Source organism: Dipodomys ordii, unplaced genomic scaffold, assembly GCF_000151885.1.
Source record: "Dipodomys ordii isolate 6190 unplaced genomic scaffold, Dord_2.0 Scaffold298, whole genome shotgun sequence".
Classification (NCBI taxonomy): domain Eukaryota; kingdom Metazoa; phylum Chordata; class Mammalia; order Rodentia; family Heteromyidae; genus Dipodomys; species Dipodomys ordii.
Window position 1 is genome coordinate 463032 of NW_012267514.1, and position 18468 is coordinate 481499.

The 18468-nt window shown below is 35.2% G+C and overlaps 4 protein-coding genes across 4 annotated transcripts; 1 reads left to right on the forward strand and 3 right to left on the reverse strand.

The window, feature by feature from the left end:
* Positions 1 to 1424: 1424 nt before the first annotated feature.
* LOC106001450 (olfactory receptor 10AG1-like) lies at positions 1425 to 2369 on the reverse strand. The gene has a single exon (XM_013036542.1). The coding sequence runs from the start codon at positions 2367 to 2369 to the stop codon at positions 1425 to 1427; it is 945 nt and encodes a 314-aa protein (XP_012891996.1).
* Positions 2370 to 4043: 1674 nt separating this feature from the next.
* Positions 4044 to 4988, forward strand: LOC106001453 (olfactory receptor 10AG1-like). Its single transcript, XM_013036544.1, has one exon. It carries the CDS (start codon positions 4044 to 4046, stop codon positions 4986 to 4988), a length of 945 nt encoding a protein of 314 aa, XP_012891998.1.
* A 5192-nt stretch (positions 4989 to 10180) lies between these two features.
* LOC106001452 (olfactory receptor 10AG1-like) lies at positions 10181 to 11122 on the reverse strand. Its single transcript, XM_013036543.1, has one exon. The coding sequence runs from the start codon at positions 11120 to 11122 to the stop codon at positions 10181 to 10183; it is 942 nt and encodes a 313-aa protein (XP_012891997.1).
* A 5535-nt stretch (positions 11123 to 16657) lies between these two features.
* On the reverse strand, positions 16658 to 17602 carry LOC106001449 (olfactory receptor 10AG1-like). Its single transcript, XM_013036541.1, has one exon. It carries the CDS (start codon positions 17600 to 17602, stop codon positions 16658 to 16660), a length of 945 nt encoding a protein of 314 aa, XP_012891995.1.
* Positions 17603 to 18468: the final 866 nt, after the last annotated feature.

The window sequence follows — 18468 nt, forward strand, 5'->3', positions numbered from 1 at the left end:
AAGTGACGTGTACAATTAATTGACACTAACGAAAACTGTGAAAAGAAATACCCATTTCCTCATAGAGGTGACATCAGCAAAACAGTAAAACAGCCCATCACCAAGTTAGATGCTTCCAGGAAAATATAATTTTGCTCTAGTTCACACATAATAGTTGTTCTCCATGCAGCCTTGGGGTTTGGGTACGGAGACAGTGGGAACACAGTGGATCTAAGAATCAGATGATGGCTTTCAAATGTGCAGCTCCACATATATGGGGGTCACCTTATCCCAGCTCTGGCTTCCAGATTTGGAAATGTTCTATCCATGAAGAACGTAACTTTCATGACTTTTTGACCTTTAGTCCACTAACCAAACCCCTCCTCCCCATGGACTGAAGAAACTATGCAGAGGAATACCTAGGCAGTGAAAGTCAGCCATGTGGATGTGGGTCTCAGCAGAGAACAAGACAATCCTGTGACCACGCCCACTTCCCTTTCAAAGTGTGGTCCAAGAATAGTGTCCTTCATCCATCCAAACATCCACAGGAGACTGCCCATCCAGTGCTACGTTGGAAGACCTTGCTGGCTTGCAACCCTTCAAACAAACACCAAAGGATGTATAACACATGATGCTGACACCTCTCACTTGCAGATTGAGTCATCCTGAAATGACTTTGAACACATTCCTTCACCTTAAAGTTACTACATTTTATTTTATAATAGGAGGACATACAGACGATGTTCAGGTAGTGTTTAGAAATAGCTGAAATATGAACTTATTTAGTACAATAGCTCAGTAGGAAACACGCAAAATCACAACTATCAGAGTGTTGTGAGTGTTGTTACACCCATGTATATCCACATGTAGTTAGTAGGAAAAAGGTCCAAGGATGTTCATGTACTTTTTTTGTGTAAATACAGTTCAATGCTTGCTGAAGCTAAAAAATACAAAAAAAACCCAATAACACTAGAATTTTCCAATGATTTGTAGTAGTGTAAACCATTTATTCTATGAGTTTACATATTTTATTATTTGCCCAGTCCTTATTACCTACTTGACTATTATTACTACTATGCACATAGTATAGAATAAAAAAAGAACAGCAACAAAGAAGGGTATGTCATTTAGGTAAGTTTTCATTAAAACAACAAGGCATAATTTTTGCATATGGCCTGTGCATTTACAGGGAAAGCATAACATGTTTAAATTTTACTTATAAAAAATATTCTCTTTAGGCCTAAATAACATTGGAGAGCTATGAGTTGGTGTACTATATAGTCGGGCTGAGTAATTTCAGAATAAGGTTTCAATATATCAAAAATATATGGTAAGTTGCATGACATTCCATTCTGAGTTGAGAATGCAATGTTGCCCTTATAACTATGAAAAGACAAGATGGTAGGTGACATCAACTCTTTTAGATTCCAAGGAAATGTATGACACTATGTTTTAAGGAATAATTTTCTTAATGCTGCAATCTCTTCCTTGTTCCTCAGGCTGTATATCAGCGGATTCATCATGGGAGTAACAATGGTATAGAAAAGAGAAAGCAATCTGTCAGTTCCTGCAGATTGATTAGATTTGGGCCTGAAATAGGTAATGCTAGCAGATCCATAAAATAAAACCACAACTATCAGGTGAGAAGAGCAGGTGGAGAAGGCCTTGCCCCGTCCTTGGGCTGTTGGCAACCTTAGAATGGTGGAAATGATTTTGCTGTAAGAAGCAAGGATCAACAGAAAAGGAACAGCAGCCACTAACATGACCACTACATAGACAGACAGTTCGTGTACAGATGTGTCTCCACATGCCAGTTTCATAATGGGGGGTATGTCACAGAAGAAGTGGTCGATGTGGTTAGATTGGCAGAAATGTAGGGAGAATATCTGGCAGGTCTGTCCTATCTGTACTGGAATTCCACTGAGCCAGGATCCAGTGGCTAGCTGAATGCATTTCATCGGGGTCATGATCAGAGGATAGTGGAGAGGGTCACAGATGGCCACGAAGCAGTCATAGGACATCACAGCCAGGAGGAAGCACTCAGTGGTTCCTAGGATGAGGAAAAAGCACAACTGGATGGCACAGACCAGCAGAGGCATGGTTCGGTCCTGAGTCCAAATGTTAACCAGAATCACAGGCAGAGTGACTGATACATAGCAGATTTCCAGGAAAGAAAAATTAGCCAGGAAAAAATACATGGGTTTCTGTAGGGCAGGGTTAAGTCTGGTAATTATGATTATGAGGCTATTCCCGAGAAGGATAATTATGTAAATAATGAAGAACACTCCAGATAGAAACCCTTGGAGGTTTGGAAGGTCAGAGAAGCCCAGTAGGAGAAATTGCTTCACTGTGGAAACATTGTCCTCAGGTTTGATAGGTTCAGGGATCATCTGTGGAAATGATTTAACCAGAAGTACAATTCATTTCTCTGTTCTCAGTGCTTATTTTTACAAGTATGATCCAAGGAAAGTACATTATCTTGTATTTGCTTGCTAGACTGGAGTGCTAAATACTCTAAAATTATAATACCTTGTTTTATCACATCTATAATTAAGATGCTCTAAAATTATATCTTGTTTTTCTCCATTAATCACGAATGATATGGAAAATGTGGGTCTTCTTTCATCCTTTCAAAATATTATCTTTACTTTTAAGGAGATATATCAAATTATACTATTTATTTAGAACATCTAAGCCTCCCAAACTGAAAATCAATGTTCAATACAGCAATCAGTCCTTCATTTTTATTGTTATTCCTCAATTCAGTTTTCTATTAGCATCAACACCAAATTTATTTCATTGTTCAAATAAATATTTTATATGGCATCTCATATTTTGTTAAAAGAATATACCTAATTTTGTCTATAAAAACAGGGGTTATACTGTATGAGAGGGACTTACAAAGCAACAAAGAAATCATCTTATAAATATGTTAGAAACAATAGCAAGCAAGAAAAAACATTTGAGTCCTTATCTTGGGTTTCATTTCACCTAACATCAACTTATCTGACCATTTCTGCTTGTCTCAGACATATACTAGTTATTATAAATAAGGGAAACCATGGGACCTATGTTTCTTCACTTGATATAATTTTTTCCAAGTTTTTCCATTTCCTAACAAATGAGGCAATGTCATTCTTTCTGATGGAGGCATAGAATTCCATTGTGTATATATACCACATTTTCTTGATCCATTCATTTACTGAAGGGCAAGATGCCCATATCTTAGCTATGGTAAATAATGCTGCAATAAACATAGTTGTGTTTTAGTATGGTCTTGTTTGCGAACATCCAGGTAAATGCCCAAAAGTGGGATTGCTATATCATAGGGGAGCTCTATGTGGAGTCTTTTGAGGAACCTCCATACTACTTTCCAAAGTGGTTGAACAAGTTTACACTCCCACCAACAATGCAGTAGGGTTCCCTTCTATCCACATCCCCTCCAGGATCTGTTGTTATTGGAATTCTTGATCATAGCCATTCTAACTGGGGTGAGGTGGTATCTCAGTTGTTTTCACTGTACTTGATGTTTGTATAATTTGTGGAGGGGAAGGGAAAAAACAAATTGTTTAAATAGGGATACAAGTGGACTTGTAAAACCAGCTACTCAATGTGCTGAGATTTGAGCACTGATGTTTAAAGCCAACCTGCGCAGAAAAGTCCTTGAGATTCATGTAATCAATTAATCACCAAAAATTGTGGAGATGGAGATGCGGCCCAAGTGTTAGAACACTAGCCTTGAACAAAATTCCTCTGAGACAGCACATAGGCTCTGAGTTCAAGCCCCAAGACCTGTAAAAAGAAAATAGATCCAGATTTATGAGATTCTGAGTATGACATGATAGCAAAATATAAAATTATACTGTTCATCAATATAAAAATGTTTAACATTCTAGATAGATAAGTCCATGTGGACTTTTATTAATAAGAAAAGTTACACAAATTCTATTTTTAGAATATCTTAAGTTATATATTTGCTTTTATGCCATGCAAGATTTTGTGCCATCATTGAACTATAAAATTTAGTTAGAATGACTTATGCTTTTGATTAAATCTTTCCACAGATGAGAGATGGAGAGATAAACAAAAAAAGCAATGTTTCCATGGTGAAAGACTTTGTCCTGCTGGGATTCTCTGACCTTCCAAACCTCCAAGGGTTCCTATCTGGAGTGTTTTCCATCATTTACAGTATTATCCTATTTGGAAACAGTCTCATAATTGGATTAACCAGGGTGGGCCCTGCCTTAAAGAAACCCATGTATTTTTTCCTGGCAAATTTTTCTTGCCTGGAAATCTGTTATGTGTCAGTCACTCTGCCTAGGATTGTGGTCAGCATTTGGATGCAAGATAGGACCATTTTTCTAAGGGCCTGTGCCACCCAGCTGTGCTTCTTCTTGATTCTGGGAGCCACTGAGTGCTTCCTCCTGGCTGTGATGTCCTATGACCGCTATGTGGCCATCTGCCACCCTCTCCACTATATATTAATCATGAACCCAAAGAAGTGCATTCAGCTGGCAGCTGGCTCCTGGTTCGGTGGAATTCCCGTGCAAATAGGACAAACATGTCAAATATTTTCTCTGCATTTCTGTAGTTCTAACAAAGTTGGCCACTTCTTCTGTGACATACCCCCCATGATCAATTTAGCCTGTGGGGACACGTCCATGCATGAATTGTCTGTCTATGTAGTAGCAATGTTGTTTGCTGTGGTTCCTTTTTCACTGATACTTGCTTCTTACAGCAAAATTATTTCCACCATTCTGAAGTTGCCAACAGCCCATGGACGGGGCAAGGCCTTCTCTACCTGTTCTTCCCACCTGTTGGTTGTGGTTTTATTTTATGGATCTGCTAGCATTACCTACTTCAGGCCAAAGTCCAGTCATTCTGCTGGAATTGATAGGTTGCTCTCTCTTTTCTATACCATCTTGACTCCTATGTTCAATCCAATGATTTACAGCCTTAGGAATAAGGATGTGATTGCAGCACTGAAAAAATTAATATTTAAAACATAGTACTATGAATTACTTGAAACTGTTTATGTTCTCTTACATGTATCAGAGAAACTTTCTCTTTCCATCATGGCCTCACAAACATAGATGTTTCCTGATTATGATATATATTTGTTACATGTAGCTATCAGCCGGAAATATACTGGTGAGATATATAGTGAACAAATTCATCCCTGTACAATGATCTATGCCTGAAGAAAATAATTTCTCATAATAAAATTTTACCCTGTCAACTTTACAATGTAAATAAATGGACTTCAAAATGTAGATATTTTAGCTTCCATTTATTTTTAAAGATATATATATATGCATATATATATATATATATGATTTTATATTCCTGGGTATTGAGATCCATTCCTTGAGTCATAAAATCCTTATTAGTTTTATTTATTTTGTTATAGTCTTGCGAATAAACTGAGATGTTTTGAACTTGTCTTGAATCTGCCCTCCAGACCCTAGCAAAATGTATGTCATAGTTAGTAGTATTATAGGATTGACCTACAAAGCCTAAGTAATAGAAAATCACATATACAGATGTTGTTACCACTATTTTCTGGAGTTCTTGACTCTACAGAATATGACAATTACCAATCATAGTTGGACAATGACTGTTCAGTACATGATCAAATCTGTGTGCTGATGAGTGAAAGTCGTTGGTTTTACTGCTGAAAAAACTAGGAGAACAAAGAGGAAAGCATCACTAGGGAAATTCGGAAACATAAACTATGTTCAGATGTAATTCTATGCAGAATCTTTTTTTAAAGTTAATAAAATTATCTTTATTTTTGTGAAAATACCATACAGTGGGGTTACAATTACATGAGCAAGATAATGAGTAGATTTTTTATCAAGCGTTGTTGCCTCCTCCTTTGTTTCCCCATACCATCCTTTCCCCTCTCCACCCCCCACAACCCCGACCACCATCCCACCAACTCCACCCCCCACCCCTCCAAAGTTGTAAAGTTAGATTTTCAACATAACGTCTTATACATCTCATTGTTGTAATGGATCCACCTGTAGCCCTATTTAAACAATTTGTTTTTTCCCTTCCCCTCCACAAATTATATCAACATCAAATACAATGAAAGCAGGGGTTATACCATGGGGGAGGGACATACAAAGCAACAAAGAAATCATCATATAAATATGTTGGAAACAATCGCAAGAAAGAAAAAACATTGAATCTTTATCTTGGGGTTCATTTTGCCTAACATCAACTTGTCTGGCAGTTTCTTTTTGTCTCAGACAAATAACTAGTATTAGTTATTGCAAATAAGGGAAATAAGTCTTTCTATTTTGTGTTTAAATTCACTGAGAAGGATAAACAACTCTAATTGTAAGGCAATTAGCATCTTGCAATATCAATTCACAGTTCCTCAGTCCTGTTCAATTCTTGTATAGCACAGAGTACTATCCTTGGACACAGAGTAGGTAAACCCTGTCTGTTTGACTCCCTGAGAGCCAGAAATTCAGCTTTGATTTTTATCTTGGGATCTGAATGGCAATGTAAATTTCTACTGGGCGTCAGTATTGTTGAACTTGGAAGGGAACTGCACTCTTAGTTCTTTGAATATATATGGGAGCCAAATAATTTACTCTTTTGCACAATTGAGTCAGAAAACCTACTTGTACATATACTTGTAGCATAGATCACAAATGCTCCGCCAAGACCAGGTGCTTACTAGCCTAGGACACTAATAGAATGTGGAGCATCATTTATCAAGTGGGATTTCTCTCTCACTATCTCTGTCTCTGTCTCTCTGTTTCTCCATCTCCTTCCCATCCTGTGCAACTACATGTGTGTGTGCGCGCGCACATGTGTGTGTGAGAGAGTGTGTATATGTCTTTCCTGTTCATCATGAGTTGAACAATCTCTACAGGTTTCCTCAACCTCACAGTCACAAAAGCATTAAGAGAGCTTACCGAGAATAGAAAACTCTAAAACACAAAAACCAATTAATTCATTCCTTCTAAGAATTTTTGGACAGGGATAAGAAGCTGACTAATACTTAGGCAGAAACATTTCTAGAGTATAATAGACACCAAAACTCATCAATGTAATTTTTTTCTATGAAAGCATGTATAGTCCATTCCCAGCAGAGTACTAGTGAGTATCAGTGCTGAATTAGTTCACCCTTTGTCCCATTTTTTCTGTGCTTCCTCTTACCCTTCCCCAAAATAGATATTCTTGCACACAGACAAAATACAAAGGAATAAAAAATAATGACAAAGGACAAAAACAGGAAAAAAACACAAAAAAGTAAAAAATATCCTCTTGTTTCCATTTCTTGGGGTTCATTTCAATAAGCATCATTTTATATGATCATATACACATACCTATTGAGTCTTTGTGATCCTCTAAAGAATATCCTACTTTGGTCTCACTGTTTAGAGTTCTGTTTAATTTATCATGACAAGTGTAAGTTTTATTTTGTCTTTTATTATCCTTTGTGTTTACTTGTAGATTTAGTAGCACATTCTAATTACTACAAATGAGGGAAATCATGCAACCACCTATATTTCTTAAGTTCTAGCTTATTTCATTTAATATAATTTTTCCAAGTCTTTCCTTTTCCTTATGAATGGGCAATGCCATTCTTTCTGATGGAAGCATAGAATTCCATTCTGTATACATACCACATTTTCTTGATCTATTCATGCACTGAAGGGCATCTGGTTGATTCCATATCTTAGCTATGTTAGACAATGTAGAAGGATTATTTAATTAATAGCAAAGGTAGTGCTTCCATACTGTGTAGTCATAAAGTATTTATAATATATTACTACTATATTTCTGTGATATATAGAATTATATGACCTATCACTGTGTTGATAACAGGTTGTACTATATGACACACACCCAAACCTATCATGACATGCCATGATTATGTTCAGTGTTATAGTGTTTTTTGAGTAAATGTTTCAATATGTAGTTATTTCCCTACAGTACTAACTCACCATATAATATGTTTGGTAATATCATATTGGGAAAAACCATGTTTTCCCATCAGTCATTGACTGAGATCTAAGAAAAATGTGATGGAGAAAGATGTGGACTGAAGAACAGGTGTAAAAGGACAGGATAAAATAGATCAACCTCCTGGGATGTATACTTTCTTTATAGCTCCAGATTTCAACTTGAAAGCACTAGATCAGGGAATCTTACCAAATTCCTACTTAAGTCATGAATCTCCAAATCAATATTTCAATACCATAAAAACAATATGAATAATTAGATATTTTTCTATTTATCTTAAAATTTTAGATATATGTTTACATTTGCTTAAAGTTTGCTAGATTACAATTTTTTCTTTAAATTAAGGGATCCAAAAGTCACATAAATTTCATATTGCTATATGTTCAGAATTACCAGACTTATTTGAGGCCTCAGCTAATTTCAAATATTATTTTTCTATCATGCCACTGCTCATACACACATTTACAAAATGAAGGGAGTACAGAAATGGAACCTCAAAACCTTGTTTTTATAGTTAACAAATTATGGAAATGATCCCTGAAAGTATAGTCTTGTTTTTATATTTAAAAGCCATACTTTTACTCTATCCTGAAAATTTAACAAGAAAAAGCCATTGAAATCAGAGTATGCTTCTGGGTTTTGTTTTGATTATGAAAATTGTAACACAGGGCATTCTACAATTTCTTTTAGATTATACATCACTATGGTAAATTTCACAGATTTTAACATTTGTTAAATATATTGCCACATGAACATTATCTCATAAAACTTCATTCAGTATTGTGGCATCAAAAACTGAGCAGAGCAGAGAAAGTAGGTGAGAATCAAAGAAGCATTGAGAAGGTTTCCTATATCTTTTATTCCCTCTTAAGTTGAAAATACCAATTCAAAGTGCATATTATGCAATTAAAAGCTAATTACATATGTATGAATTATTTTTTCCATTCTCTGTCTAGATACATATATTTGAATAAATAATATTCTATTAGTCAAATCATGAAGCCCAGGTTCTATACTAGAAAATAGGAACTGAGCAATAATGAATTAATGGTTATTCTGGGAAATTTTAAAGGAATCCAAATTATATTATGTGAAGTAAGTCAGACACAAAGAAAGAGAAGTTGCATGGTTTCTCTCTATTGTGGTAACTAGAATGTGCCTATAATTCTAAAGTAAGCATACTCGATAGTAATAAGTAAATAAATAAATGACTGGGACATGATAAATCATACAGCTATCTAGGCATTCACAAAGATGGAGATCAAAAGAGAATGTTCTTAGGAGAGAAACACAAAGGCTCAATAGCTATGTGTACCTGACCATATCAAAATGTACTCCAAGAATGTAAACAAGAGATTTTTTTGATGTTGCTGTTTCTGTTTTCTTTTCATTTGTTTCATTTGTTCATTTGTCTGTCTGTAGGAGGGTAAAGGGGAGCACAGAAATGGAGAAACAAAAGGGGAACAAATGCAGCAGTGATATTCACTGGACATTAGTTTGATAATGAAATATACAACTAGTGGATGAATATCAGAGGGAAAACCTGGGAGAGAGTGAGGGAAGGGATGACATTGTACAAAGAGACATGGACTCATTACATGATTTACGTAACTGTAACCCCTCTGTACATCACATTTACAATAACAATAAAAATACACAAAATGGCAAAAGCTAAAAAAGAAAAAAAAGCAACCTAAATATATAAGCAATTATTGACAGTGGATATCACATATATTGTATTATATAAGAATGTAAATTCTGAAACCCTAGAAAAGTGATATAATATTGCTATTTTTCAGTTAAAAAGAATCAAGCCTTTTCAATAGTTTCTCAGTGTCATGTGTGTATGTGAATCTAATAGACTATAAATTCTGCAGCAGGATTTTTTATTAATAAAAGATAGAAAAAATTTAACTGACATAATGGGGATTATATTTTAAGTTTAATCATGAAAAACATTTTCACATTCTAAAATATTTACAATTCTGCTTACTTATTTACAGGAAAGAGTGACACATTAATATTACCTTTATGAAATTATGGATAGAAGAAATTTTCTAATACATTATGAAGTGGAATAAATACCAGACTAAAAGTTAAGAGTAATGACATAAGGAAGAACAAGACAACCAAATAAAGAGTAAAGGAAGAAATTCAAAAGATTACTGATTATATGACCCAAAATAAAACAATTTCCCGCAACCACCTGAAATTATTATTTTAGTATTAATGTCCGTAATGCCATTATCACCTCCTTGTTTCTAAGGCTGTATATCAATGGATTCATCATAGGAGTAAAAATGGTATAGAACAGAGAGAAGAGTTTGTCAAGTCCTGCAGAATAAGTGGATTTGGGCCTGAAGTAGGTAATGCTGGCAGATCCATAAAACAAAACCACAACCAGTAAGTGGGAGGAACAGGTGGAGAAGGCCTTGCCCCGTCCTTGGGCAGAAGGTAGCCTTAGAATGGTGGAAATGATTTTGCTGTAAGAAGCAAGGACCAACCAGAAAGGGACCACAGCACAGAGAATTGCTACTATGTAGACAGACAATTCGTACATAAATGTATCCCCACAGGCCAGCTTGAGTATAGGAGGTATGTCACAGAAGAAGTGGTCAATTTGGTTGGAATGACAGAAACGCAGAGAGAATATATGCCATGTTAGTCCTGTCTGGACTGGCATTGCACTGAGCCAGGCTGCGGCTGCCAGCTGAATGCACTTCTTTGGGTTCATGACTAGAGGGTAGTGGAGAGGGTTGCAGATGGCCACATAGCGGTCATAGGACATCACACCCAGCAGGAAACTTTCATTGGTCCCAAGGATCAGGAAGAAGCACAGCTGAGTTGCACAGACAGGTAGAGACACCGTCCTAATCCCAGTCCAAATGCTGAAAAGAATTCTAGGCAGAGTGACTGATACATAACCAATTTCCAGGAAGGAAAAATTTGCCAGGAAAAAATACATGGGTTTCTGTAGAGTAGGGTCAACCATGGTTATTATGATTATGAGGCTGTTTCCAGTAAGGATAATTATATAAATAATGGAAAACACCCCAGATAGGAACCCTTGGAAGTTTGGAAGGTCAGAGAATCCCAGCAGGACAAATTCTTTCACTATGGAATCATTGCCTTCTGCTCTTCTCTCTCCATCTTTCATCTGTGGGATATTATTTAATCAGAAATAAGTCATGTAACTGTCCTCAGTATTTACTTTTCTATGAATAACCCAAGAACACCATATGTTGCCACCATATTCATTCACTTTAAAAATAAAATTTAACTTTTCCAGGTGCTTTAAAATAAATTATGTCTATTTTTTCATTATAAAAAGTATACATTTGAAAAAAAGGTTCTTGTAAAACTAGATATTGTATTGTTGCTATAATTTTAGTTTTATGATGACTACTGTTATTTTAAATTTTATTATTCATGAAACATCAATAACTTCCAAATCTGAATTTATTTTCAGTATAGTAATGATTCATTTTAATCACTTTAAAAATAAACAAAATAAACATGATAGTTAACACATTACTATGTAGCACAATTAAAAGATATAAATAACAAATGCAATTTTTAAACTAATAGTATGGAATATTACAAAGCTCAAAATGTTTGAGTTTTAGTATGTGATCAATGTATCAGCATGTGTAAACTTTATTCAGATTTTAGAGTGGAGAGAAAAGGCTAAGATGTTTTCTGTCTGGCAAAACTCATAAAATAATTGCAATTAAATCATGCACATTTAAATTATAAGATTATTATATAGGAGGATTATTGAGAACAACTCATCTTTGTGACTGTCCTAAAATATTCATTTTCTCTTTAATTGTAGCTATTAGTAACAATTCAAATTGATTGCTTCAATGATATAAAAATGGTTCTGAACAGAAGCATAGGTCCCAAACCCAGTTCAGATTGATTAAAATAAAACACCTTACCTGTGTGTCTATGTGCATGCTCATCAAGTGGGGAAGGAACAACCAGAATGTATGGGAACTTGTTGTTTCCTCTACTTTTGCAGTATCTGACTTTCATTTCCTTGAATTTGTTGTGGCTAGATCACACCCATACTATTAAGTAAGAAAACCTGAAAACCAAAGGACAGTAACTCAGAGCAATAGCGAGACATATCTATCAACATGCAATGGAAGTGGGAAGTGTGGTCAGTGATCTGCATTTGAGTTTCAGAAGCATATGGACACAGACAGGAAGGCAATAGCACTGAATGTCCAAGATGGTCCCCCTAAGGACACTGTGACAAAGTAGAAGAAAACTAAACATAAAATCTGTTTTTTAATTTTGTTATCTACTATATTCTAGAGAAAATAACAAGCATTTCAATAATCAAACTCTCCCATAGTTTTGTAAATCAGCTGATGAACATTTGAAGTTAGGATTCGTTAATGTGCAATCAAATGGTGTCCTCAAATGAGAGTAGAATGGACCTGAGTGTGGGCTGGGTGGGGGAGGGGGGCTCTGGCAGACAATTTCACTGTTGGGTGACTTTTCCATTGTATTAATGGAAATGTCTATGAAAGGAGTTCAAACACACTCAGCATAAAAAATGATACCCAGTAGAGGAGGAGACAGCACCTCGCAAGTAAACACATATTTTATGTATTGTTTGCATAAGTGCCCGAATTGAAATAAAATACTATATCTGAGTTGGTAATATTGTCAAAAACCAATAGCTTCAAACAACCTTACAAAGATATGACTTTAAAAGAAGTTAATATACAACGATTATTTTATAAACTTATTATCCTATGTTACTTTAATACTATATATACATAGTTAATCCAATTTGATTGAATGTATACATTAATGGAGGGAAAATAATTCAAATACAAAGGAACTCTCCAGATATTAGTAGGAAAAATACATATCCATTTAAATACTAGCTATTCACTAATTTGTTTATTAGGTATATAAATCAGGGTCAAATGATACTATCAAAATATACTTAGGAGGAAGAGATAATGCTATTAAAAAGTAATATACTCTTTAATGACTCATATAACTATAACTTCACTGTACATCATCTTTACAATAATAATAAAATATAACAAGACAGGACTCTATGTAATAAATACTTCACATTTTCTTGTGATCAACCTATAAAAATTGAATTTAGATCATTTTCTTCACATTGGCATTTCAATTCAAATATATTTCAATTAGACAAATGTAGTCTCTTCTTACTTAGTTGGGTATTGGTTATGTATAATACTTACCTTTAATGCCTACATAAAATGGATTGAGTCAGAAGAAACATTATTTAATCTAATTTACATGAGTTGATCCCCAACTCTCCACTGCTTTCTGTTTTCAGAAATAAAAATGTCCTTTAAGTATGAACTCTTCTCTCCTCTGAGGATCATCTCTGTTCCCATGTCACCTAACTCAACTATGGGTCTGCCTGTCATTCAAGGAGTATGTTTCAACAACCAAAACTTACCCTTCCACAGTTTGTTCTGTAACATTTCAGAATCTTTTCCTGTTCCATGATCACTGGGAACTATTTACTTTGGGAAGGTCACAACCTTTTATTTACCTACTATTTATTATATAGACTGCAATGTTCCTTTAAAAGTTGCAAAGATAAAATTAATTAAAAATGCCTTGAGCTAGAAAAAGTGTAACTTCTCCTAGGACTGTTTGGGTCAGGTGTGTCTATTTTTTTTTTTTTACAAATAAGTGGATCCTTTATTTTTTCAGATTTGTTCTTGCAAAATGTTTTATCTAGATTCTAATGTATATATAACACCAGTAATAAATTCTCCTAAGTGGATGTAACATATACATATGATTTATAACTATTGTTGTTTTTTGTTAGAATTTTTTGTGTGTGTGAAAACACCATACATAGGGGTTACAATTACATGGGCAAGGTATTGAGTACATTTCTTATCATGTTTGTCTTTATTCTGTGCATTCCTGCTTGTCAGGCAGGCTTCCTCTTCCCCAAGCCTGGGGTGAGGCCACTGAACAATTCACAGGAGCTCTCCCAAGTGGAAACGCATGCAGAATTTGCAGATGCAGCTCATTGTGAAAAGTGTAGCTCACCAAACAGGAGCACAAGTAAAACATCCATTTCCAGCTGAACTTCCTTGACACCCAGTGAAGATTGTATTTGTATCATTAACCTCTGTCAATTATAAAAATCTAAAAAGCAAAATACTAATTAGGATCTATTCCAGTTAGTGATGTCTTTTCCTGTTATAATCACCATAAAATAATAAAAAAATTATAACACCCTTATAACTAAACATATGGGGACAGGGTTTTTAAAAATCTGTAGGAAAATGTTGGTCACACAATTTTAGGACAGCTTAGAGATGCAGGAAGGTTATAGGACAATATTTGGTCTACTTTAGAGATGTACAAATTCAAAGATTAATAAACACACAGACATATTTATGAAGCATCATGCCTTTACATTGAGCAAAGTAATATGGTGATTTACCAATTTTGAGTTAGATCAGTTTTGATGCATTTATTTAACCTCATTGGTATAAATTAAACATTTTGTGGATTTGAATCCCCTTTTGGATTTAATTTCAGTTAGGTGATGCAACATTCATATGATTATTCTGCATTTATATATTTTCTAGCTAGAATATTTCCAATATTTTCATTGTGATTGATAGGATGATTTGGAAATATTTCTTCTCTTCCTGATGTTTGGGGACTCCTTTGAACATTCTTCACACAAGATCTTAATTGAATTGCTAAGAGTTCAACAGTCTGTATTTTCTTTCATTCTTTTCAAAATGTCATTATTAGAACATAACATTTCATGTACTATTTGAAAAAAAGTTTTATACCATATTATATATCATATACTTTGATTAAATTCACTTAATCTACTCCACTGTCTTTTACCCTCTGTTCCTTTTTTATTTTATTGGAAAGGTGATGTACAGAGGAGTTACAGCTTCATAAGTAAGGTAATGAATACATCTCTTTCTGAACAGTGTTAGCTCCCACCTCTTTTTCTCCTTCTATTCCTTTTAAAAGCAGTTTTAATGGATTTGGTTATTGTATTTTCACCTGCCTATTCATTACTTCAATCACGCCCATCCACGCCCATCTCCTACCCAATCCTTTTGCTCTCTTCTCCTAGTTCACCCCTCTAAAAACTCCCAGCATTACATTCTTGTCTTTCATTTTTAAAATATTTATATTCTTAATATAAATATTTCTCTTTCTTGGTCAGGCTAGTCCCACTTAACACAAATACCCCATTTTCTTGCCAGTTAATTGAGTCCAATATATATATTCTTATATGGATAAGTCATTGGGTAATATATTTTAGATGACTTGCTAAGTCACAAAGAGTGACCTATATATTTTCCTCAATAAATTCAACAAACACTAGTAAACTTAAAATACATTGATAATGTTGAGATACTTTTTTGTGTAAGGCTTCATCCTTAGATTGCTATGTGTATGTGCATTTGCTTCTACATGGGTGAATATAGAATCTTTTTTTGTTTTTTTGCTAGACCTGGGGCTTGAACTCAGGGCCTGGGCACTATCCCTGAGCTGTTTGTGCTTAAAGCTAGTACTCTACCACTTGAGCCACAGAACCACTTCTGGCTCTTTCTTTTTATATGGTACTGAGGAATCAAACCCCGGGCTCCAGGCATGCTAGACAAGCACTCTAGCACTAAGCCACACTCACAGCCCCAGAATCAATTTTTTCAAAGCTTCAAATTAGGACCTCCCACTCTTGCTTAGCTTTATCCCTCAAGTCTTGCACTCTACCACCTGAGCCATGCCTCCAGTTCTTGCTTTTGGATAGTTAACTGCAGATAAGAATGACATGGATTGGTCTACCCAAGCTGACGGGCAATGCCAATTTTTATATCTCAGCCTCCTGAGTTGCCAGCATTACAAGCCCTAGTGCCATGTCCCAGTCATTTTTTTCTTTTCTTTTGCTTATTTGCTCATTTAAAAAAAATCTTTGATTCACAGAGAATGTATATGCCAGATTAAGAATGAATCCCCAGTTTACTCAATGGATATATGAGTTCAGAAAAAAATAGAATCTGAATTGTGAATTATGTTTATTAAATATTGACAAAATAACTGTTGTGAAGCTGTGAAAATAGACAATGGTGAAGTGTTAATAGAATCTAAGGAACAGCCATAAAAATTTCCAGTATTTATTAGATTTTAGAATGTGTCTAAATGACCACACACACTCAGGAAACAGGAGACCAGAAAGATCTAATAACGGGCTGATGAGAACAGGAGGATGACAAGATGGAGGGGTTTCCAGGTATACTGGCAAGACTGCACCTAAAGTAAGATAAGACCTCAAAAGGATTACAGACATGTAGAGAGCTGTGAGAGCCCCCATGGCCAAGGCCAGAAGCTTAATTAACTAATTAATAAGTGAATACATTAAGTGAACTTTTTCACACTTAAGCCAAATCATCTAACATTTTAAATTCTACTTTGCTTATTAAAATTGAAAACCTGCCATGTTAAAACCTTATTTTTTAGAAATTATTTCCCTTAGGCAGAGCTCATTGAGGATAGATAAAATTTGTCACTCTGTATCCAGCCAGTGAAGTTCAAGATAATATTCACATGAAACAGAGATACATCATAAGCATGAAGCAGTTATCTTTCTGGTCCGTGTAAGACACGATTAAACAATGTCAAATAGTTGAGGACATCATACTCGATGTAATAATTTTCTCAGTGCTGCAATCACCTCCTTGTTCCTAAGGCTGTATATAAGTGGGTTGAACATGGGGGTCACAATGGTGTAGAAGAGAGAGAGCAATCTGTCAATTCCAGCGGAATGACTGGACTTTGGCCTGAAGTAGGTAATGCTAGCAGATCCATAAAATAAAACCACAACCAGCAGGTGGGAAGAGCAGGTGGAGAAGGCCTTTCCCCGTCCCTGGGCTGTTGGCAATCTCAGAACAGTGGAAATAATTTTGCTATAGGAAGCAAGGATCAACACAAATGGGACCACAGCAAACAACATGATTACTACGTAGACAGACAGCTCATGCATAGAGGTGTCCCCACAGGCTAGCTTGATAATGGGAGGCATGTCACAGAAGAAATGGTCAATGTGGTTAGAATGACAGAAATTCAGAGAGAATATTTGACAGGTCTGTCCTATCTGGATTGGCATTCCACTGACCCAGGCCCCAGCTGCCAGCTGAACACACTTCTTTGGGTTCATGACTAGAGGATAGTGGAGAGGGTGGCAGATGGCCACATAGCGGTCATAGGACATCACAGCCAAGAGGAGACACTCAGTAGCTCCCAGGATCAGGAAGAAACCCAACTGGATGGCACATTCCAGTAGGGAAATGGTTCTATCCAGAGTCCACATGCTGACCAGAATCCTCGGCAGAGTGACTGACACATAACAGATTTCCAGAGTTGAAAAATTGGCCAGGAAAAAATACATAGGTTTCTTCAAAACAGGGTCCACCATAGTTAATATGATTATGAGGCTGTTTCCAATTAGGATAATTGTGTAAACTATGGAGAATATGCCAGATAGGAAACCCTGGAGGTTTGGAAGGTCTGAGAATCCCAGCAGGACAAATTGCTTTACCATGGAAACATTGTCTTCTGGATGTATCTCTCCATTTTTCATCTCTGGGAATCGTTTCATGGAAACACAAATCATTTTATTGTTCTCAGCTTTTATTTTCCTGTGCAAAACCCAAGAATGGCACACATGTCTGTATTTCTCAATCTCTGTAATAAGAATTAAAACTTCAGATATACTTCAAATATAGTCTTATAATTTCCACTCTGAATGAATAACTCTATGGTATATATTCCTGCTTCTCCTTCATTATACACATTGTTCTATGACAGTGATCAACATTGTTTTAAGTTCTGTCATTTGTTTTAACATCTATCATCTTAAAAATTGGATCTTCTAGTGCATTATGTCATAGTTTCACCCTCCACTATCAAATGTGCTTTCTCTTCTATTAGTGAAAACTTTATTTCCCTGTTCCAGTTAAGATTTCTTAAATAGAATATATATATATATATATATATATATGCATTCATATATATATGCATTATATATGAATTAATTGAGTTCATTTTTTATTCATCACCTGGCTATTGTATTTACAAAAGTTAATTTGGTTATAATGTTTGTTGTGGTAATTTTATTGTATTCAAATATTGTTCTATTATTTAAGCTATCAAATTTTATGGAATGTTTTTCACCTTAAATGTGTTTTAATGTCAGTGTTGGAAGCTATGAAATCAGAAAACAGGTTATTTAGATTTTTCAGAGAAGAGGTAAAAAAATGATGTTTTCTATCTAGGTAGTTTTGTAAGCCATTCTGCATAAAGTATGAATGCTACTGAATTTCATGTTATTATGTAAATGAGACATCACAGAGAAATTATCTCTCTAAGGGTCCTAAATCATGCATTCCTCATTTAGTTGTCTATTTTTACTAACTTTACTTTTCTCTTCAGTCAGTCATTTGCTCT